The sequence below is a fragment of the Bos grunniens genome, chromosome 24 (assembly GCF_055505025.1).
Source record: "Bos grunniens cultivar Pamir isolate PY7600 chromosome 24, Bosgru_T2T1.0, whole genome shotgun sequence".
NCBI classification, from domain to species: Eukaryota; Metazoa; Chordata; class Mammalia; order Artiodactyla; family Bovidae; genus Bos; species Bos grunniens.
The window spans coordinates 57,635,389-57,659,809 of NC_141188.1; the positions used below are offsets into that span (position 1 = coordinate 57,635,389).

The window sequence follows — 24,421 nt, forward strand, 5'->3', positions numbered from 1 at the left end:
GGATACAGATTGTTTTAAAGAATTAAAGTACACTAAAGAAAACCTAAAAGTTTCCTGAAGATATGCTTTGAGATACAAAATATTGAAGTAATTCAAGACTGTGAAGTGCCAAAGGGTTATTGGGAAACAATCAGAATGTTTTTGGGTAGAATTAGTGTCTGCCAAGTAATGTATTTCAGTGTTCCAAGAAATGTAAACATATTTTGGAGGAGGATCAGGTGAATATTTAAGGAAGTCTGTTACAGTGTCGACTATAAACGACAAAGGAGAGATCTGAACGAAATGCTCTGGCAGGCGAGGGTAGGGGTGTCTCGTGGGTGCTCAGAGAAACCAGGGGCTTTGTTAAACTCTCAGAACACCCATGAGATTTGACTGTGTTGACTTCACGGAGGGTGCTGGAACTTCTGGTTTTGAGATCGCTGATGTTAGGTTATTTGCCATTTCTGTTTCTTTCTCCTTAAGATTATGGACTGTAGAGAAAAAATTCAGTTTGAGGTAACTTTTTAATTTTGTGTGTGTGTGGTTTGGTTTATTAAGAAAGCAAAATATACTATCCATAATGTGAAAGAAACATGTACATGTATATATGTATGAGAGGTGGGTATACTATATATGCATGTGAAATATACATGTATATGAGAAGAAACAGAAGTAAAACTATCTACTAAAATACTGTTTGAATTACATAACATAATATAAAATGAAGTTCTGTGCCATTTTTGTTTGTCATTTCAAGTTGTGTTTACTGTTTTTAAGCGAGTGGTTTTTGACCTTATATGTTGCTATGCAGATATATAAGATTTTATAGGCAGTTTTACTAGGATTCAGATTTAAAGTGGAACCTTCATATTATTATTAAATATTATTGCCACTTCAAATACTCATATAGGAGACTTTTTAGAAAAATCTTCTAAAAAGCAGGCTTGTTAACATTTTAGGTGCCTTACTGTTTTCAGTTTTCATCTGCACTTTGGATATTATTGACTGTAGTGTCTTAAAATATTTTATAAATAGGAATACTAAGTGCAAAAAGCATTAAAGGATATTAATAAATATCCTTTTGTTCTCCAGCTATGTCATTCCCTTCCTCCTGAGAGCAATACTTTATAATTCTAGAGAGCCTTTCTATATTGTTGTTTAATTGTTTGTTTTTATACAGTTTTCAAAGGTTACCCTGCATTCACTTACTGCACAGTACTGGCTCTATTCCCCGTGTTGCACAGTGCGTGCTCACGCCTGTCCCATACCCCGTGGTTCGCGTCTTCCTCTCCCCTCCCCCTCCCTTCCTCCCCCCCCTCCCCTCCCCCTCCCCTCCTCCCCTCCCCCCAGTGGTGACCACTGGTCTGTTCTGTGTCTTACACTGTGTTTTGTACTTTATAAATATAGCATTTTAGTTTAATATTCTTCTAATAACTGAGACATTTAAGCAACACAGAGTGGTTAGAGGTAGGATGCTTTCCTATTTGAGCAGCTGTCGGAAGTAGGCTTGTGTGAATTTCCACAGTCTGAGCTCTAGGCTAGTGTAGACCGAGAGCGCACCTGGTGCCGGGGAGCCTGAGGAGGGGCGGCGCCCGAGGGGGCAGGCTTCTTAAGGCTTCTGTTGGTAAATTATGAAAATTGAATGGGAGGATACGCACCAAATTCAGATTCTGTTTGCTTTTGGGAGTGGGGGGAAGAAGGATCGAAGGGAACAAAAACTGACTTTGTAGACTGTCATGTTTTATTCACTTTTAGTAAATATATATTATTCCCTTTCTCATTGGCATGGATGGTTGGATTATCAGAGCTTTTTACTAATGCTAGAACTTTATTCAGAACGTAAATTTTGGAAAATGTTCCAAAATACATTTTGAAGCATATATATGTGTTTCCTAAATGGCAACCCACTCCAGTGTTCTTGCCTGGAGAATCCCAGGGACGGGGGAGCCTGGTGGGCTGCCATCTATGGGGTCGCACAGAGTCGGACATGACTGAAGCGACCTAGCAGTAGCAGTAGCAGTGTGAACATATAGGCTCAGGTCTTTAAAAGATTTGTTAAAAATGATTTTTTAACTGATGATTATCACTAACCTTTTTCTAAAATAAGTTCAAAAGGTTAGCAGAACTAACGTTTTTCTAAAGATTAGTTAAAAATGATTTTTTAACTTCCCTTGGGCTACAAGTCCAAGAATACTGGAGGGGGTAGCCTATCCCTTCTCCAGCGGATCTTCCCAGCCCAGAAATCGAACCCGGGCCTCCTGCATTGCAGGTGGATTCTTTACCAGCTGAGCTGTCAGGGAAGCACCTTAAAAAACTGATTAAGTTCAGTTCAGTTCAGTTCAGTTCAGTCGCTCAGTCGTGTCTGACTCTTTGAGACCCCATGAATTGCAGCACACCAGGCCTCTCTGTCCATCACCAACTCCTGGAGTTCACTCAGACTCACGTCCATCAAGTCAGTGATGCCATCCAGCCATCTCATCCTCTGTCGTCCCCTTCTCCTCCTGCCCCTTCTCATTAAATCTTATTAAACTTTTATTGTCACATACCTCCAAAATTATCCAGAAGAGGGCAGCATGGGTTTGTGAAAATGCGAATGTCAGGCATTTAACCTGTTTCTGCTTTCGTTTGACAATGTTAAATCCCTAGCTCTTGGCAACAGATATGATAATTATGTTTTGTGTATGTGACCATATGTTTGCTAGTGTGTGATGGTCACTTGTCTGTGAAGCTCACTGCCAGCAAGAACAGTTGACAAATTAGGTTTTCTTTTTAATGCATTGTCCGCCCTTTCTGAACATGCTCCTGAACAGGCTCCTGAACGTGCTCCTAAGCTTCTGCCCCAGTTAGCCCTTACCTTTACCTTTTTGAATTTGGAGTCTTGTTATTAATTCAGTTTGGATGTTACGTTTAAAAAGCAGTGTCTGTAATTTTAGCATGGTCCCTGAAGCCAGGTAAACTTTGGTGATGCAAAGGAACCAAAAGCAGGCAGCAGAACTAACCTTTTTCTAAAATAGGTCACAATGTACATAGTCTGTTGTAGTATTCTTTTTTCCCATAACACTTCATTCTCTTAGATTTTGAGACTGTTTTCATATGTTTTTATGTATTGAGCGTCATCTTTTTGAAATTAATTTTTATTTTTAAAATTATATAACATATCATTATAGACAATATATTTTCTAAAGATGGTGTGGCCACTTTTGTGCCACTGAGTGTATTTCAGCACAGCATCATTTTTGATTATAGTCTATAATTTGTGTAATTTTATCAAATTTCAGAATGATGTTTTCTAACATTTTTTTCTGTTATCGGCAGTGGGGCTGAAAATTAGGATAACTAAATATTTTTGCGCATCTTGAATCACTTCTGAGGATAAATTCTTAAATGTGGAATTGCTTTCTAAAGGACATATTCATTTTTAAAGTCTTTTGAATAGTTATTGCCAAATTGTCCTTCAAAAGCTTAGGAATGGGTTTGTATCCGTATTTACCCTCATAATTCTTCATTCTGTTTATAATCTTTTAAACCTTGTTAATTTTCTAGGCTTATAAGTAGCTGTTTGTAGAGTATGTATGAATGGCTGCTAAGTTGCGTCAGTCGTGTCCGACTCTGTGCGACCCCATAGACGGCAGCCCACCAGGCTCCCCCATCCCTGGGACTCTCCAGGCAGGAGTACTGGAGTGGGTGCCGTTGCCTTCTCCCATGTATGGATGGAGAGCACTCATTTTCATTTTGAAAGCACAAATGCTTTAATATACCAGCACTGTACTGTGTTGTTATCCATTCTGATTCCCGCATGTTTTTCAAATTTTCACTACTATCATACTATTTTGTTCACTATAAAAGATAAATTTTTCCTGTTATGGATAGTATACATATATTCAAGTAGCATAGTACACCCTGTCTCTTTTGTAGGAAGCTGGGACAATCAGTAATATATGAACTGTCAGTGAGGGATTCCTTCAACAGTAATGAGACAGATTATATTCCTATTCCAGCTATGCGAATATTGTGTCAAACATCATAGAAATTAATTAATTCATCATTGTCTTATGAGGTTGGTTTACTGAGGTATAGTGGATATACAGTGTTGTATTAGTTTCAGATATATAACAAAGTAATTCAGTTTTATTTATATATATAGTATTGTTTTTCAGATTCTTTTCAATTATAGGTTATTACAAGAAATTTATATTTCCCTGTGCTATACAGTAGGTCATTGTTGTTGATTTTGTATATAGTAGAGTGCATATGTTAATCCCATTTATACTCCCCAACCCCCTAATCTAGCAACTTAGATATTCTTCTGTTTGGAGAGGTTTCTTTAGATCTTTAGTCATATTCTTAGTAGCACAGAATGTTATATTGGGTATGAAATTTATTTTTAATAGTCAGAAGTGATTTGGTGCTAAACATTGTGATGATGTCATTGATTAAATTGACTCTATTTTGGGTTGAAGAGAATTAATATGTCACAGAGCAAAGACGAATTTTCTTGAATAGCTTAATCATAAAGCAATTTTAAAATGAATTCAGATTTACGTTAAGATGGCAGGAATTGTTAGAAAAAATGAGTTACTTTTTAAGGTAACTTCAGTTAGGTAGACTTCCCAGGTGGTAGAGTGGTAAAGAACTCACCTACCAACGCAGGAGATGCAAGAAACAGGGGTTCGATCCCTGAGTCTGGAAGATCCCCTGGAGAATGAAATGGCAACCCACTCTGGTATTCTTTCCTGGAAAATCCCATGAACGGAGAAGCTGGGAGGGCTACAGACCATGGGGTCACAAAGAGTCGGACACAGCTGAGTGACTGAGCGTACCTTTCCAGGTACTCTCAAGGGCCAGGTATATAATAGTGGAGGTTAGGTTTCTCTGTGTTCTTTGACAGAGACTTAAAAAGCAAGCCAGGATCCTTTGTAAAACAAGAGATATTTTTAGCATCCATGTTCTAGTAATTTACCTCCAGGAATAAATAGGTTGAAGCTAAGCAGGCAGATCAAGAGTTACCAGGTCAGATGGATGGGGCCCTTCAAGTTCAAGGTGGGACGCAGAAAGGAGGAGGAGGACGAGCGGCCCCACGCCTGTAACTCGGTGCAGTCTGAGAAGTGAGGCTCTTTGTGACGGAGGAGGGTAGTTCCTGGCTTTGTGTCCTCCAGGTTTGGGTCCAGGTTGGACAGTAACTGGGACAGCTGACTGCTGTAGGGCAGGGGAAAGGATAAAACACTTTTGAGTTCCTTAAAAAGAACCTTCGACTGTCTTCAGAGTCTTCAGATTCGACTGTCTCAGCCTCTGAAACCTATAAATATAGAATTGAAATTAAACTATTTTTATGTTTTAAAGGGATGAAGTAAAAAATTACCAAGTAAATTCATTGGAAAAAAATGTGTGATGAGGAAATACACAAGAACAGTGGAAGGTGGTCACTGAGCTGTTGTATGGAAAGCTTTTGTTGACACAAAGTGTTAAAAGTGCCAAAAACTTCATTAACGTTAAGATAATATGTGAGTGATGGTAATGATCATGTAAGGGGAACTATTCAGAGTAAATTAAAACACAGCTATTAAAATGAGAAGAAAATATAGAAAAGGGGAAACTCATGTAATAGAAAAATTATAGCTGTCTCCACATTTCCTATTTGAATACCTAAGCACTGGCAATGGCCTCAGAAAGTAGATACAACTACATTTAAAAAAGCAGAATTTGTGGTATATACTGATATAACACTAATAATAGTAAAGATAACATTAAGTATTATCATCTTTTGTATGCATGATGTGTTAGTCTCTATGCTGATTTCTTTGTGTATATTTCATTTAATTCATAGTGATTCTATGAGGTGTGGTTTTTGCTGTTAACTGCATTGTATGGAGAAGTGAGGCTCAGAGAGGTTCAGTAACTTGCTCATGGTCACACAGCAAGTGGCAGAGCTGGAATTTGATCCTAAGTAGTCCAACCTGGGCTTCCCTTGTGGCTCAGCTGGTAAAGAATCTGCCTGCAATGCGGAAGACCTGGGTTTGATCCTTGGGTTGGGAAGATTCCCTGGAAAAGGGAAAGGCTACCCACTCCAACATTCTGGCCTGGAGAATTCCATGGACCATATAGTCCATGGGGTCGCAAAGAGCCAGACACGACTGAGTGACTTTCACGTTCTTTCAGTCCAACCTGAGGGCCTGAACTTGACCTTCATATATTCCACCCCCTACTAGATGTAATTATGTATTGAAAATAGTTGCATTTCTCCAACTTTGACTATATTTTCAACTACTGATTTACATAAGCATGATTTTGATGCATGCTTAATTTTAAATGACTGATTTATTGAGTATCTTTCACTTTGTAGACCAAAACAGCCATTCTTTTCAATTCCCATGTTTCAGATTTTTCTTCAGAGAACTGTGCATGGCTCAGTTCTTTGGTAATTTATGTTTTAGTTTTTCATCTTTGATTACTTAGGTTTGGAGTTTTAGCCCCCTTTTACTTTTAGCCCCCTTTTACCTTCTTTTCCTTGTCACGCATTACTTGTTTTTAGGAATATGATGTAAGCTCTAACTGCAATTTTATGAATTTCACATATACACAGTTAAAAGTTTTGAAAACAGGTAACTAAGAAGGTAAAGGTGTCCTGTTATCCTTCTACATAAAAGAGAACCAACCACAGTTAACATTCTGATATCTTTTCCTCTAGCCTTTTAGTCTTGTTTTTGGCCACTCCAGATCCTAGTTCCCTGACCCAGGGATCCAGCCCACTCCCCCTGCAGCGGAAGCATGGAGTCCTAACTGCTAGCCAGCCAGGGACGTCCTTCTGGCCATTTAAAATCCGTTTACTGTGCGCTTGTGATTATATTGTAGATATAGTTATCTGTGCGCGTTGCATCTTCATTTACTATTTTAACAAATACCTTCTCAAGTTACACTCATTCGTGGAAGTAATTTTTAATGATTATATACCATTACATTATATGAGCATACAGCGTTTACTTAACAGTTCTCTTGCTTTGGATATGTAGGTTGTACCCAATTTGAACTATTGTAAATAATATTGAATATCTTTGTAAAACTTGTTTTCATTTATGATTATTTCCTTAGATTAATTCCATGAATATTTTTTGGATTAGAACCTCAGAATTTTTGTCTAATACAGTATTAACATTTTTAAGAATACTGAGGTTGATTACCAAGTTGTTTTCTGCCCTCAGTGCCCATTTCACGGCTCCTTGCCTACACAAGATGTTTTTATTTACTTCCATGCCTCAGTTTCTATATCTGTAAGATGGAAATAATAATAGGATCTACTTCAAAGGGTTGTGAGACCATGATGAGTTACCGCCAAGCATTTAGAGTAGTAATACCTAGCACAAAATAAGACCCCAGTAAATCTTGGTTGTTCAGTATTATAATTTCTACAGTCTTTGGCTAAATTGATAGGTGTAAAGAGTATTTTATTGTTGAAATTTGCATTTCTTTGATTACTAGAGATAATGAAATTTTTCTATAAGGATTTTAGTGAATTTTTGTTTCTTTTTGAGACATAGTTTGTCCTTTGCTCATTTGTTTCTCTTGGGGATATTAGTGCTATATACTAAACACTAATTAGTGCTTAGTTAATTAGTGATTAACTTAATTGAAGTATTAAGCTTATGTGCTTTTTGTTATTGTTGTTGAAATTTTCTTCTGACTTATTACTTACTTCTGATTTTTTTTTTTAACCTGGGGATAATTTCCATTCCTATGTAATCTATTTTATCCTTATTTCTATTTAGCTTCTTTCATATTTTTAAATCCTAGAATCTTACCCCGTTTAGAAATTTGATGATATTTTATTAAAAAGCAATAGCTGGATTAAAACAAACATCAAATACTTGAATCTCTCTGAAGTTTATTTATGTCTGTAGGGTGAGGAAAGGGTAAAAATCATCTGTCCTTCCCTAAAATAACAGGTTATCTCAATGTCATTTATTAAATATGTTTTTCTCTGATAGGGGATATCTTTGTAATCATCCATTAAATTCTTCATATTTATTTGCTGTTTTATTAATCAGGAAGCAGTTGAAGAGAGATGGAATCTGACTAGTCCTCTATTTCTTTGTTGTTATTTTTTGTATGCAGTGAATGAACAAAGATATTAAAACTCATCCCTAAAAGTCTTATTTTCATGTAGAACATAAGTATCTATTAGATCGTTGGTCAGTGCTGTAGTTGGACCACGTGGTCTTATTTTCTGAAATACCTATGAAAGAAACAGCTTCCTACCCCCTCCCCCCATGTTTTAAGAAGGATGAGCTATGGATTTCTGAAAAAAAAATTTAGTTTCGTGAAAGTGTGGAAATGTGCTTAACATTGGTAGGCTCTTTTTTTCCCCTTCAGGTAGAATATTTAAAAGTGATAAGTTTCTTATCACTCTATGCACAGTGATCTTAACTGTGCATTTATGTTCCAGAGAAAGAGTTCTGGGAAGTCAAGAAATAATGATTAACAGAATAGTGGGATTGATTTATGAGTGAAAGTAGCTGGTCATTTATAGCTTTTTGAATGATGGGCATATTTAAAAGGAGAGACAATAGTTAGTGTTCGTATATTTAGAGAATATTCAGACAAAATTTGTTTTGGGCAGCTAAGAGATTGCTCCTGGAATGATAAGAAGAAAAGAACAGTTTAGAAAATAAATTAGCAAAAGCAGAAAGAAATTTATATATATATAATTTACATTGGGAATTGTTGGAAAGCAGAATAATCTCCCCAGAGAGCTGGTGGGTGGAATAAACTAGCTGTCTCTAGTTTCTGTAATTCATGGCAGATGCTTAGGAACGGGTTACATAAGAGGTTTCTGGGAATGGTTTAAAATGAAGTCTTGTAAAATGCGTGAGGTCAGGCTGGATGACCTAGGTGGTACTTTCTGACTCTCAGATCCTGTGATGGCTTGTGGCATTCTTCTGCTCAGCACTAATGTACCGTGGGGGTTATTTACTGGCAAATTCAGGTAGTGCTTATTGGTTGAGGATCAGAATTATTTGAAAAATAATAATTGACCTTGGAATATATTTGTTTCAGTTCAGTATCGTCCTCCTTTTCCTTGCTCCAGTTATCTTAATTTTTTTCATTAAATCAAAGTAAGTGTTTTTACCTATTGCTTTTCATTAGCCCCTGCTTTTAATTAACTTTTGATGTTGTTGGTGCCTTTTCCTTCTCGGAAAGAACTAATAAAGTGGTTGGAACATGATTTTGAATAATATTTACCTGTAATGTACTGACCAAGTTGATCAGATGCTCAGTCCATGCTGTACAAGTTCTGTTCCATAACAAAAAAAAAATTTTTTTTTTAATGGTGTGTGTTACACCCTATAAGTCAGTTGATAGTGGCAGGTGCTAAAGTGGAATCTGTGAGACAGTTGGCTGGGGCAAGGGAATGAAATATTAAACCTCTTCTTCTTTTTTTAACCTTAACAAATTGAGCTTATGAACATTTACTGGGTGAAAGGACACTGATGCCCACCTTGGTTCACACGTTAGACGGCGCGTGTCGCGTGGGCTCTGCGTGGGCCTGCTGCCTCCGGGGGACCTCAGTGCTCCCCCTTGGTTCACACGTTAGACGGCGCGTGTCGCGTGGGCTCTGCGTGGGCCTGCTGCCTCCGGGGGACCTCAGTGCTCCCCCTTGGTTCACACGTTAGACGGCGCGTGTCGCGTGGGCTCTGCGTGGGCCTGCTGCCTCCGGGGGACCTCAGTGCTCTCATTGGTGTGCTCCCGGTGACAGTGCGTTTGTCTAGGAGAGCTGGCGGGTCGTGCTGTACAGGTCTTAACCCCGCCGTCACAAAATGAGCAGGGCAAATAATGCTGGGAGATATTTCCAGTGAAAATGAAATGCCCTTTTATTAGCCCCATTATCAGGTTCAAACAATGATCACTTGATCAATCTGGCAAGAGGACAGCCATACCATTCTTGATTACAGGTGGCGCTAGTGGTAAGGAATCTCCCTTCCAAGGCAGGAGACGCAAGAGACTTGGGTTTGATGCCTGGGTCAAAAAGATACGCTGGAGTAGGAAGTGGCAACGCGCTCCAGTATTCTTGCCTGGGAAATTCCATAGTTGGAGAAGCCTGGCGGACTGCAGTCCATGGGACCGCAAAGAGTCAGACACAACTGAGCCACTCAGCATATAAAATATGTATTTACCTTCACTATCATTAACAGTGAAACCTTCCTAAAGATAAATATTATGCTTTGAGGTATTGGCTACTGCTAACACAAAGTTCTTGCAAGACGTTTAAGAAAATATCTCATCTTAAATTTGTTTATTTAAACTGAATCATCCTTTTAAAATATATATTCTTGAGCATGTTTTACAATATACGTGATGTATTGGCACAAGTACCTATTCAATTTATAAATATACACATAGTGAGGATACATTACAGAGTTCTAATGAATGGCTGTTTGATCAAACAAGTTTGGAACATAAATGTTTTTAAAATAATTTAAAGATAAGAGGTTCATATTTTTTAGTTCTTTGTATTTTTACTTTACATGCACAATTTAAATGTCTTTTCCTTGTTAAAATATCCTTGGGGTTAAGTCCGGTTTAGGTGACTTTTCCAGATTGAAATGGAAGAAAGTAAAGTAAAGTAGAATGTAATTAATCAAATTATAGAATGAGTCATTATAGGTGAAGTAAATGTTCAGTAACTGAGATCTCTAGAATTTAATACCTTAAAAATTGTTCTAAAATTCAACTTATTTGTGAGGAAGCTAGGCCTAAATCAGAGTGAAGAAACTATGAAATATTCTTTAAGAAGTGCTTCTTCAATAATTTTGAGAATAGATAAGAAACCAAGTTAATTGTGTTTTAGCAAATCTTTTAAATGCTTTCATTTAGCAAGTAGTTGAGAATTATTTATCATTACTCTGTTCATTGTTTGAATTAAAATTAATACCAAAGTGGCACTTGAATGGCCTTTTTTCCTTTTACATTTAAATAGGCTAGACCTTTGCTTTCTTTAGACCATTAATTTGTTTTTACACAGCCTGCGAAGGTAACCATCAACTCAGAATTAATTAGTGGGATCAAAATTAATGAGATTTTAACTGTATCTGGGTCATTTCTACTCTAGGCGAGTTTTCTTCATACAAATTGGACCAACATTTTCTTGAAAGAAGAAAAATTAAATTTATTTAAATCCATGTTTTAAAAGTAAAAAACCTCTTTTGTTGTGAGTTAAGTACCTCTAATAACTGTGCTTTCTTGGGCCTAGTAATACTAATTTTTGTTGTTGCTGTTTTCAGTCTTGATTATTTTGGCTATTTCAAGGCTGTTGCTCATTACAGTAAAACTAGACCTAACTCTTCAGATGCTTATTTTCGTTTGCATGGATGGTATAGCAGGGAGAGATAAGAAAGCCTTCCTCAGCGATCAATGCAAGGAAATAGAGGAAAACAACAGAATGGGTAAGACTAGAGATCTCTTCAAGAAAAATAGAGATACCAAGGGAACATTTCATGCAAAGATGGGCTCGATAAAGGACAGAAATGGTATGGACCTAACAGAAGCAGAAGATATTAAGAGGTGGCAAGAATACACAGAAGAACTGTACAAAAAGGAGCTTCACGACCAAGATAATCACGATGGTGTGATCACTGGCCTAGAGCCAGACATTCTAGAATGTGAAGTCAAGTGGGCCTTAGAAAGCATCACCACGAACAAAGCTAGTGGAGGTGATGGAATTCCAGTTGAGCTCTTTCGAATCCTGGAAGATGATGTTGTGGAAGTGCTGCACTCAATATGCCAGCAAATTTGGAAAACTCAGCAGGACTGGAAAAGGTCAGTTTTCATTCCAATTCCAAAGAAAGGCAACGCCAAAGAATGCTCAAACTACCACACAATTGCACTCATCTCACATGCTAGTAAAGTAATGCTCAAAATTCTCCAAGCCAGGCTTCAGCAATACTTGAACCGTGAACTTCCAGATGTTCAAGCTGGTTTTAGAAAAGGCAGAGGAACCAGAGATCACATTGCCAACATCTGCTGGGTCATGGAAAAGGCAAGAGAGTTCCAGAAAGACATCTATTTCTGCTTTATTGACTATGCCAAAGCCTTTGACTGTGTGGATCACAGTAAACTGTGGAAAATTCTGAAAGAGATGGGAATACCAGACCACCTGACCTGCCTCTTGAGAAACCTATATGCAGGTCAGGAAGCAACAGTTAGAACTGGACATGGAACAACAGACTGGTTCCAAATAGGAAAAGGAGTACGTCAAGGCTGTATATTGTCACCCTGCTTATTTAACTTCTATGCAGAGTACATCATGAGAAACGCTGGGCTGGAAGAAGCACAAGCTGGAATCAAGATTGCCAGGAGAAATATCAATAACCTCAGATATGTAGATGACACCACCCTTATGGCAGAAAGCAAAGAGGAACTAGAAAGCCTCTTAATGAAAGTGAAAGTGGAGAGTGAAAAAGTTGGCTTACAGCTCAACATTCAGAAAACGAAGATCATGGCATCTGGTCCCGTCATTTCATGGGAAATAGATGGGGAAACAGTGGAAACAGTGTCAGACTTTATTTTTTTGGGCTCCAAAATCACTGCAGATGGTGATTGCAGCCATGAAATTAAAAGACGCTTACTCCTTGGAAGGAAAGCTATGACCAACCTAGATAGTATATTCAAAAGCAGAGACATTACCCTGCCAACAAAGGTCCGTCTAGTTAAGGCTATGGTTTTTCCAGTGGTCATGTATAGATGTGAGAGTTGGACTGTGAAGAAAGCTGAGCGCCGAAGAATTGATGCTTTTGAACTGTGGTTTTGGAGAAGACTCTTGAGAATCCCATGGACTGCAAGGAGATCCAACCAGCCCATTCTAAAGGAGATCAGTCCTGGGTGTTCTTTGGAAGGACTGATGCTGAAGCTGAAACTCCAATACTTTGGCCACCTCATGCGAAGAGTTGACTCATTGGAAAAGACTCTGATGCTGGGAGGGATTGGGGGCAGGAGGAAAAGGGGAGGACAGAGGATGAGTTGGCTGGATGGCATCACCGACTCGATGGACATGAGTTTGGGTGAACTCCCGGAGTTGGTGATGGACAGGGAGGCCTGGCATGCTGCAATTCATGGGGTCGCAAAGAGTCGGACACAACTGAGTGACTGAACTGAACTGATACCGTTTTTATTTGGGGCCAAACACATTTTTGTGGATGGGGCATGTCATTTACCAGTTCTCACCATTATTGCACTGTGTGAGTGAAGAACAGAACTACTCTTTAAAATGTACTTAATGTAAATACACATGTCAGAAAAGAACATATCATGTGAGAATGAAAAACTAGAATTTTTGGAGTTCAGTTATTTTTTCCTTCAGAAAATTACACCCCACAATCTACTTTTTAAAGCACACCCTCTACTATGATTTAATTTTTGCTTTGTGTTTTACTAATAAGAGTGCTAACATGATGTAGAGACTTTAAATCTTTTTATGAGGATGGATTGCATTTTCTTGAATTAAAAAAAAATTATCCACCTGTATATAAATGGCAAAGGTGACAGTTCTGACAGTAAAACTTCTCTTGAGGATTTGGTGCCAGAGGTCAGGCTCTCTGTTAGAACGGGGATACTGCAGGTTGTAAACTGCAGTCGCAGATGCTTGGCTGAGAGAGAACGTGTGGATCAGTGCTTCTCAGTTTTGTTATCACTTCAGATGTTGAGATCCACCAATAGAACATAATTTGAAAAACACCAGAGTAAAGAATATCGATAAAAAATTCACCTTTTTAACAGACTTCAGCACCCCCTGCCTAGGGCTCATTTTATCTATGAAAAGGAATGATAGGAAAGTATGTGAACATTAATGAAATGATTGTCAACTTGGGGACTGGGAAGTTGGGGAGTTAGATGTGTGACATTAATTAAGGATTAGTTCAGTTTAAAGATGGAGGAGGCTTCCCAGGTGGCGCAGCGCTATAGAATCCGCCTGCAATGCAGGAGACGTGGGTTTGATCCCTGGGTCGGGAAGATCCCTTGGAGAAGGAAATGACTACCCATTCCTGTATTCTTGTCTGGAGAATCCCATGGACAGAAGAGCCTGGTGGGCTGCAGTCCATGGGGTTGCAGAGAGTCAGACACGGCTGAGCCACTGAGCACGCACGCACACACAGAGTCGGATACGACTCTGAGCGACTGAGGGCACGTTCTCTCATCAGTGCCTGATTAAAGGGTGTGAGTAGATGGAAAGGAACGCCGTTTAGAAACAGTTCTTTGCAGTGACTCATACACAGAGAAAACGATCACTGTTAGATTTGTTTTCTCTGGTAAGAAAAATAAATAAAACAACTACTTTTTCGCAGATCCTTATTGCAACATAGAAAATGTGTGCGCGTGCTAAGTCGCTTCAGTCGCATTGGACTGTCTGTGACCCCATGGACTGTAGCCCGCCAGGCTCCTCTGTCCATGGGGATTCTCCAGGCAAGAATACTGGAGTGGGTTGCCATGCCCTCCTCCAGGGGGTCTTCCCAACCCAGGGATGGAACCCAAGTCTCTTACATCTCCTGCATTGGCAGGTGGGTTCTTTACCACTAGTGCCACCTGGGAAGCCCAAATACAAAATAGGTAATCATTCATATGGCAGTCATCTTTTTGTAAATTGAATGATGGATATATTTGATAAATGTATTAATGATTATTTGTTGAAATGCAAACACTCCATTGTACTAAACTATTATTTTTTATTCCCCTAAACTATTGTCTTCTGTTAGCAGTATGTCTGGTGAAAGTAAAAAATACCTTATGTAGTGTGAAGTAATTGAAAATAAAGACATTACGTTCTATTTCTGCCATGTTATATTCTAACATTGCCTATATTTAAATGATATTTTTGTAGTTTGCCACTGTAGTTTGACTTACTGTTTAAATACAAGGTAAAGTTTTACATGCCGTAGTCAGCTACCTTTTAGTCCTTAATGTCTTTTTTAAAGAAAGAAATGTTTTATGCGTATGAGGAAGCATGAAATAAATAAGCTTAAAAGATGTGAAGAAAATTCTATGTGATGTTTTAATAACAGTTTATAACATGATCTTTCTGAACTTAGTTTTCTTAACTTTGAAAATTAGTAAATAGCTACTATGCTGATTATAGTTTTTATATCATTATAGAACACAAAGCACAAATAGAGCTAACACAGTACCAAAGGTGGAAACACCTGAATTAAAGAACAAAGTGACGAGTTAAATCTTTCTGTCTTTTTCTAATGTTCTGCTTCATTCAAAAATTGATTTTGGGTTGTTTACAGGAAATAAACAGTATTTAGTTAGATAAAAATAAAGCAAAATCACAGTGAAGAGAACATGAGAGAGAAACTAGATAAGCCCACCAAGAGTCCATGTTCGGAAATGTATGCCCACACCCCGTCTGTTATGAGTGGAAAATTTAGGCCTATGTTTCCTAGTAGCCAAAACATCGAAGGAATCAGTTGCAGCAGCCTTCCCCAAAGTGTGTTCCTTAAAAACTGTGTCTTATGAGATTATGATGGTCAAATGAATGTAGATATTTGTAGGCCCTCTGTAGATATAGTTATAGTCCTATTACAGGTTAGAGGTTCTTCGAAGCTTTGTGGATAAAAACAACTGTAACTTGTGTTTCCCATGCATGTCTGGTCACCCCCTGGTCCTGCCTCCTGCTTTTTCTCATCTGATAACATGTCAACATTTCCCAATGAGGGAGATACTGTTCTTTAGCCAAAAAAGTCTGCTCAGGCAAAGCGCAGCAGAATGAGCTTTGAGAAATTTCTCCTCTGGATCCCATAGAAGGGATGAAGTTGAAAGTGAAAGTCTCTCAGTCGTGTCTGACTCTTTGCGACCCCATGGACTATACAGTCCATGGAATTCTCCAGGCCAGAATACTGGAGTGGGTAGCCTTTCCCTTCTCCAGGGGATCTTCCAACCCAGGATTCGAACCCAGGTCTCACCCACATTGCAGGCGGATTCTTTACCAGCTGAGCCACAAGGGAAGCCTGTAGCAGGGATCATATGTCTTAACATATAGCGCCTTAGCTCTCCTCCTCAATAAATAGCCACAGTAATGAGTTTCAGATGGCTATTTTCATATGGGTTCACCTTGATGTGAACCGGAAGCACAATCTAATAATTCACTACAAAGCTTTAAGTTGCTTATACATGGTCTTTCAGACATACAAAGACTAATGTTTAATTTTCTCCATTGTGGATTCAGTTCTCTGTAGCCACTGAAAATCTTTACTGTCTTTGATTGTTTATATCATATTCCATCTTGTTCTAAAAAGGGATGGAAGGGCACAAAGCAGGGATGAGCAGGAAATACAGAGCAGGCTGTTTACTGAGCTTTTGTATGTTAGTTGAGGCCGTGTGTGCCTGCTGAGGTTCTAGGCGGAAGCTGTGAAGCACACCTACAGATAATACAAATGGCGGCTCTTCAGAAATGATTGTGGCAGAGGGAGCGTGAGGGTATTGTTTTTGAGCAAAGGAGCAGGGAAGAGCATGGGTCTAAAAGACAGAGTCACGGACAGAAGCGCTGCGGAGCGCAGCTCCAGCTGCTCACAAAGGGAAGTTCAGACAGGGAAAGAGAACACGTCATAACAGGTCAATTTCTCTCCAGCTCTGTCTGTTTGTATATAGCAATCATTTTAGTAAGGTCATCTTCAGATTTGAGCAGCAGCTTTTCCTAGGTGTCTTTTCCTTTTTAAAACTCGTTTTAATGTAGTCTTTTTCAAAGTGTTGTGATGATTGAACTGGGCATTTTAGATGTAATATAAAAGAAGAAAATTTTCGACACATTCTGGTGTTGTGGTTCGTGTTTTTGACAGCGGTGAATGTGTAACTAATTTTGATTTTACTGAGGACCAGATCCATGTTATTCCGAATTTAATCTAGATGTGATTGAGATTTATTTTTCCTTTCAGGCAAGAGTGCAGCACTGCATCTGTTCTGTAGCCAGTGACCACTCAGTGGGACTTCTAAGTTTGCGCGAGAAAAAATGCATTATGCTGGCGTCCCGTCATCTTTTCCCCATTCAAGTTATCAAGTGGAGGCCTTCTGACGATTACCTGGTGGTGGGATGTTCAGACGGCTCCGTGTATGTCTGGCAAATGGATACTGGTAAGAAAAGATGAGACTAGGAAGTTAAATGCGTATATTCGGCATGCTAGAAATGAAAAATCTTTTGTCTGAGGAAAAACCCCTGAAATGTCAAAAGGTTGCTACTTGTGTTTCTCATCACCGCTTTTTCTAAGTGTTCTTAAAATTATCAACAAAAAAATATTTAGATGTCCTCTAAAATATTTGTTGTACTCTCTCAGATACTTGTAGAGTATTTCACTGATCTTTAGAGAAATGTGGTTGATGACAATATTCAACTTAGGACAGATATCAGACACTAGATAGCTAAGTGATTTCTATATAATTCATGAGGCAAATTGTAAGATTAAAGAATCATTTTTGCCTCTAGTTCAGAAACAATGGAAAAAGAATTCTCTTTCATTTGAACAGCAGAAAAATAATACAGGGCCTTTAATTGGAGGAGATAATGAAAAGTTTTAAGTTCTCGAGGGAACATGTAAAATTTCAGGGTTCAGATATTTTACGTATGTGGCATAAGATGCTGCAGATAATGTTTAGCTTAAAAATATAGGCCATGACATATAAAGTTTACATACAGAAACTTAGCGTTTTTCCTTGGAAGTTTTTAAGTATGTAACTACATGTTTATTAGTTTGGGCTTTTAAAAACACACTTTATTCTACTTTTACTATCCTAAGTCATCTATCAGTGAGTTAAACCTTTCTTTATGTCCCTAAAGAACGTATGTGCCATGTAATATTTCTACTATTTTTTCCTTTTTCTCTCTGAAACTGTTTTTTGTTTTCTTAAATATTCCTGTTTGAAATCGGACTATGTGTATATTTCTGGCTTGGACGGTGGTATAAGAGGGAGAGCTCACAGGTCTTTTTGGAGCAAGTAGCCATAATCTTCACCTATCCTTCATTTGCAGTCCTGGTTCTCTCTGATAGTGCACAAGCAGTTTTGACAAAAGGAAGTGTTCTTGAAGAGTGTCAGACTTCTTTACTTTGGCATTTAACATTTTTTTTTTTTTGGCCTGATTGTAAAACAGGTTCTTAGTTTTTGTCAAATTTTGAGAGCACCAAGTGAAGGTGAAAGTCGCTCAGTCATGTCCGACTCTTTGCTAGAACACTGGAGTGGGAGCCCTTCCCTTCTCCAGGGGGTCTGCCTGACCCAGGGATCGAACCCAGGGCTCCCGCATTGCAGGTGGATTCTTTACCAGCTGAGCCACAGGGAAGCTCAAGAGAGTACAAAGGCATTAGAAAAGAAAGATGAACTCAAATTCACCATTGTTCAGTGGGGAATGTGGACATGTTTCTCTCTAGTCTCATTGCTACACTTTAAAAAATGGATTTGCTGTCGTCTTTAAAAAATGGATTTGCTGTCATAGTATGTAATTTTGTATCCTGTTTTGTGTTCCTTTCTGTTGCACCCTATCTGCTGAGCAGCACTGTTTCATGTTCGCTGATTTGGTTCATGCTACAAACCAGATACAGTTGACCCTTGAACAACATGGGGGTTGAGGACCCCACCTTCTTCATAGTTGAAAATCTGTGTATAACTTAAAAGTTGGCCCTCCATTCCCGTGTTTTCTTCATATCTGTGGTTCTCCGTTCTTGGATTCAAATGACCAAGGATTATGTAGTACTGTAGTATTCACTACCAAGAAAAGAAATCCATGTGTATGTGGATCTGCAAAGTTCAAACCTGTGCTGTTTAAGGTTAACTATATACAGAGTTTGTCTTGGGCTCTGGGATTCCCTGGTGGCTCAGACGGTGAAGAAGCTGCCTGCAATGCAGGAGACCCAGGTTCGATCGCTGGGTTGGGAAAATTCCCTGGAGTACAGAATAACTATCCACTCCAGTATTCTTGCCTGGAGAATCCCATGGACTGAGAAGCCTGGCAAGCTACAGTCCATGGAGTCCCAAAGAGTCAGACATGACTGAGCAACTAACACTTTAACTTTTTTGCTGGAGTCAGACTCGGTGTGAATTTAAGATCAACCATTTGGCAGCACTGTGATCTATGGCAAGTCTCTCAATTTACTCATCTGTAAAATGAAGATACGGAGAAGGCAATGGCACCCCACTCCAGTACTCTTGCCTGGAAAATCCCATGGATGGAGGAGCCTGGTGGGCTTCAGTCCATGGGGTTGCTAAGAGTCGGACACGACTGAGCGACTTCACTTTGACTTTTCACTTTCATGCATTGGAGGAGGAAATGGCAACCCACTCCAGTGTTCTTGCCTGGAGAATCCCAGGGACGGGGGAGCCTGGTGGGCTGCTGTCTATGGGGTCGCACAGAGTCGGACACGACTGAAGTGACTTAGCAGCAAAATGAAGATAATCATAGCTCCCATTTTATGGTGTTCCTGAGAGAATAAAATGACATAATGTGCACCTGGTGTGCCGTAGGTGCAGGAAGTCACATCCATGTATGTGTGTGTATTTTGTGTGTGTCCTTGCATATGTGTATATTTCCTATTATTGTTATTTAACAAACATGCTTAACTTGTTACTTTGTTGGCCTTGGGGATATGATTTACCTTTATTAAGAAATTTTTTTTTGAGAATTAATATTAAAGACAGTTATAGTGCTGATAATTATAAAACATTATTTTAAAATACTGCATATATAAACAATTGATATATTGTAAATACAAGAGTATGTTAAACTTGTCTAGAACTTTAAACATTAATATGATAAAGAATATAATTTTTCTGAATTTCGTAGATGCTGAAATATATGATACTTGAATACTTCAGATACTTGAAGGATATTTACAAAGAATGTGAAAGTCTTTACAAATGAGACCTTACTGGAAGACGGAATTACTTTTCCAGTAGTTTCCCTAGTAGGAAATGACAAATAGCTCCTGACTGTATGTGTACCGAGGATGTTATTTTTATAACCGGTTTACTATAATTAAGCCCAGTACATAATATTGCAGTTGACCAATTATCTTCTGACCTTCAGGAGGATTTTGATAAACAGTCAGTCAATATGGCGTTCTTAAATCAAGATAAAGCTAGGGAAGCAGAATAAATTTTGGACTTCAACCATAATAGGGAGTGTACGCTCTTTTTCCATCTTTGCTGTTCAGGTTTTAGCTAGTGATATAAAGGTCCCTGGGGAGCCAGGAAGGCACATCCTGAAGGTATTGACATTATTTATTAATTAAATAAATAAAAAATGAAGCAAAAATAAATCAGATTCGGCCCAGGCTTAATGTATGAAATGTGTTTAAACTCTGAGGAGATACTTTTTGCCTCTACTTCATGTTTTGGGAATGTATTTTTACAGATGAAATCATATTACATGAAAACTACTCAGGCATTTTGTGCAATTTTCTGTTTGCCATTTTGAATTACACTGATGCTTCTAGCTTAACAGCGCTTAAAAATGTCTTAACTTTATAATTTCATGGAGCATTTTGGTTATTTTTCTCTTCAAATGGGTAGTTTTTATTTTCAGTGTTCATTTCCTTATGAAATGAAGTTAAAGCTAGTAATACAAAACTTAGAGAGAGGTCCAAAATTTTTGTTCTTTTATTTATCCTCTTAATTATATGCTGCTGCTAAGTCGCTTCAGTCGTGTCTGACTCTGTGTGACCCCATAGACGGCAGCCCACCAGGCTCCCCCGTCCCTGGGATTCTCCAGGCAAGAACACTGGAGTGGGTTGCCATTTCCTTCTCCAGTACATGAAGGTGAATAGTGAAAGTGAAGTCGCTCAGTGGTGTCTGACTCTTCGCGACCCCATGGACTGTAGCCCAGCAGGCTCCTGTGTCCATGGGATTTTCCAGGCAAGAGTACTGGGGTGGGTTGCCATTGCCTTCTCCGTTAATTATATGCAATAGTGCTTAATAGGGGGTTTCCCTGATGGCTTAGACAGTAAAGAATCTGCCTGCAATGCGGGAGACCTGGGTTCAATCCCTGGGTTGGAAAGATGCCCCGTAGAAGGGAATGGCTACCCACTAGAAGCCATGGAAATGATTATTCCTTCACAACTCTGAGTAGTTAGAAAGTTAGTGTAACAACCAGCAACAAGATTTGGCCAGCTCAACATCTTGACTCCTACTTACGAACTTATTTAAAAAGGTGGGTCACCGACCTAGATGGTGGCTGCTGCTTCATGGAGCATTCTGTAGGGATCAGGTCCTTATTCTGCACACCTGATGTTCCCAGTAAGCATGTGGTGGTGTTCCCACAGGCCTCTGACAAGGTCAGCATCCTTTCTGTTGGGAGATAGTGGCATGCTTCAGGTAGTGACTGTTGCTGCAAGTTGTTCTTCTTATCTGACCATTACCGAGCCTGACACCATTGTTATCCGCACTTTTTATCATGTTTGCTTCATAATGAAAGTGATTCATCATATGCCTATTCCTGGAGGGACGGTTGTCAGTTGTTCTTGTACAGTTGCAAACACCAGCAGTGATTGCCAAATATTAGAAATTAGTGTATGAAGTCTTACCAGTTTACTTCGTTCTGTTACCTTTTTTCTTTTTTTTATTCCTGTCCCTTCAAGTTTTCTGAAATATTCCTGTTTTTGCAATAACTTCATGAAATATGTGTTTGAATCATTTTTTTAAAACTTAAGTATCCAATAAAATAGAATATGAACTAATATGGCTACTGGCACAACATATATAAAGCATGGATATCCAAAAACATTTATTTTGATTTATTTAAATTGATGGTTTTGCCTTGTTATTAAAATTACCAAAGAGAATCAGGAGGTGGTACTTCAGTCCTATCTTTTGTTGTTAGTAAAGAGTTTGCTGCTGCTGCTGCTAAGTCGCTTCAGTCGTGTCTGACTCTGTGCGACCCCATAGACGGCAGCCCACCAGGCTCCCCCATCCCTGGGATTCTCCAGGCAAGAACACTGGAGTGGGCTGCCATTTCCTTCTCCAGTGCATGCAAGTGGAAAGTGAAAGTGAAGTTGCTCAGTGGTGTCCGACTCTTAGCGACCCCGTGGACTGCAGCCCACCAGGCTCCTGCGTCCATGGGATTTTCCAGGCAAGAGTACTGGAGTGGGGTGCCACTGCCTTCTCCAAGTATTTTCTTCACATATTTGACCTTTTGCCTCCAGGATATAATACAATAGAGATCTGATTTTATGTTTCTGTTTCACATCATTGACTTCTCTGTATCTTCTGTATTTTTGTTATCATTCTATTACAAAAATAAGATAAGGACTTCCATGATGGCCCAGTAGTTAAGAATTCAAACTCCCAATGTAGGGGGCATGGGTTTGATCCCTGGTCGAAAAACAGAACTATTATAAGATCCCACATCCTGCATGGCATGGCCAAAAATTAAAACCAAACAAACAAGCAACCACTGTAAGATAGGATAGGCAGAGACACAAAGGATGAAATGGTTAAGGAAAAAAACAGTATTTTTCTAGTCAAGCAAAGTTTCTTATTTCCCTTTTGGATTCACTCTGAAATTTTGAAGGAAGAGGTTATTAGAGTGAAAGTATGACTCTCTGTTCAACCTTCCTCCCTGTGAGTCCTCTGTATAATTAATTACTAAGTCCTTCCCATTAGGTAGCCATCACCTGCCTTTTTTCTTTATATCAGGCTATATTTTTTAACACCCATGCTATCTTTGGCTTCCCTGATAGTTCAGTTGGTAAAGAATCTGCTTGCAATGTAGGAGACCCCAGTTCAATTCCTGGGTTGGGAAGATGCCCTGAAGAAAGGATATTCTACCCACTTCAGTATTCTTGTGCTTCCCTTGTGGCTCAGCTGGTGAGGAATCCACCCGCAATGAGGGAGACCTGGGTTCAATCCCTTGGGTTGGGAAGATCCCCTGGAGAAGGGAAAGGCTACGCACTCCAGTATTCTGGCCTTGGGAATTCCATGGACTGTATAGTCCATAGGGTCACAAAGAGTTGGACACAACTGAGCAGCTTTTGCTTTCACTTTAATGCTGTCTTTATTGGTTTCTCTGTCTTCTGTTTCTACCTTCTAGTCCGTCCTGTACTTTCCTGGCAAATTAACTATAGGAAATAAAACAATAACAACCACACTTGATTCATGCCACTGTCTTAAAGACAAAAACATAAGCAATTTTAGTTCACATATCCTTTAAGACAAGACCCTCCGCAGCGTGGTACGCATCTGCCTTTTCTTATCTCCTCCTGTTCTTTCATACAGACTGGTTGCTCTGTGTGAAGAATAGTTCTAACCAAGAATAATTGGGTCACTATGCACTATTTCTTGTCTTTTATATCATGCATATTGTTGCTCATGATTTTCATTCATTTGGAACATTATTTCTTTCTATTTGCTTATTCATTTAAGCAGTATATTATCTTTTAAGGAATAGTGAAAGTGAAAGTTGCTCAGTCGTGTCCAACCGTTTGCAACCCCATGGACTATAGAGTCCATGGAATTTTCCAGGCCAGAATACTGGAGTGGGTAGCCTTTCCCTTCTCCAGGGTATCTTCCCAACCCAGGGATTGAACCCAGGTCTCCTGCACTGCAGATGGATTCTTCACCAGCTGCGCCACCAGGAAAGCCCAAGAATACTGGAGTGGGTAGCCTATCCCTTCTCCAGCAGATCTTCCCAACCCAGGAATCAAACCGGAGTCTTCTGCATTGCAGGTGGATGCTTTACCATCTGAGCTATCAGGGAAGCCCTCTTTTAAGGAAACGAATACAAAAACAAAGCTTTCCTTTTTTCCCCAAGCAGTTAGCATTTCTTGTAGCATTGCTTTATATAGATCCAGATTTCTATCTTGAAGGACTTTCCTTTTGCCTAATATTTTTCTTGTGGTGCAGGTCTGTGAGTGATTCTTTCATCTTCTGTATATCTGAAAAACTTTATTTCACCATCATTTTGAAGATATTTCTTTCTGGGTATAGAATTCTATGTTGACAGTTTTTTGTTTATTCCTTTCAGTATTCCACTATCTTGCTTGTATTATTTCCAGTGAAAAATTTGCTATAAACCTTATCTTTGTTTCTCTATGTATATATCTATTTTTTGTGACTTCTTAGAAAATTTTCTCTTTATTATTGATTTTGAACTGTTTAGTTGTAGTTTTCTATGTATTTCTTGTGCTGAGGGTTTGTTATACTTGAATCTATGGGTATATAGTTCTCAACAAATTTGGTAGGTTTTGGCCATTATTTATTCAACTATGTTTTTGATCCTCCCCTCTCTTTTCTCTGTTTGGAGACTCCGATTATGTGCCTATTAGGATACTTGAAATTGCCCAGAGCTTGAGGATTGTATTTTCATTTTTGATATTATTTTTCCTGTGTTTAATTTTATAGTTTCTATTCTGCGTTTTCAAGTTTACTGAGCTTTTCTTCTGTAGGGGTCTTAAGGGAGAGGAAAGGATGCAGGTAATGCTAC

At 38.9% G+C, this 24,421-nt stretch overlaps 1 protein-coding gene across 7 annotated transcripts in view; it reads left to right on the plus strand.

Annotated features, from left to right (window-relative positions):
* WDR7 (WD repeat domain 7) overlaps positions 1 to 24,421 on the plus strand; it is a 359,618-nt gene that overhangs the window by 50,406 nt on the left and 284,791 nt on the right. For all 7 annotated transcript variants that reach the window (XM_086372456.1, XM_086372458.1, XM_086372454.1 and 4 more), the window contains exon 13: positions 16,896 to 17,091. In XM_086372456.1, the coding sequence (XP_086228582.1) occupies positions 16,896 to 17,091 (196 nt within the window). The remainder of the gene's footprint in view (positions 1 to 16,895; positions 17,092 to 24,421) is intronic.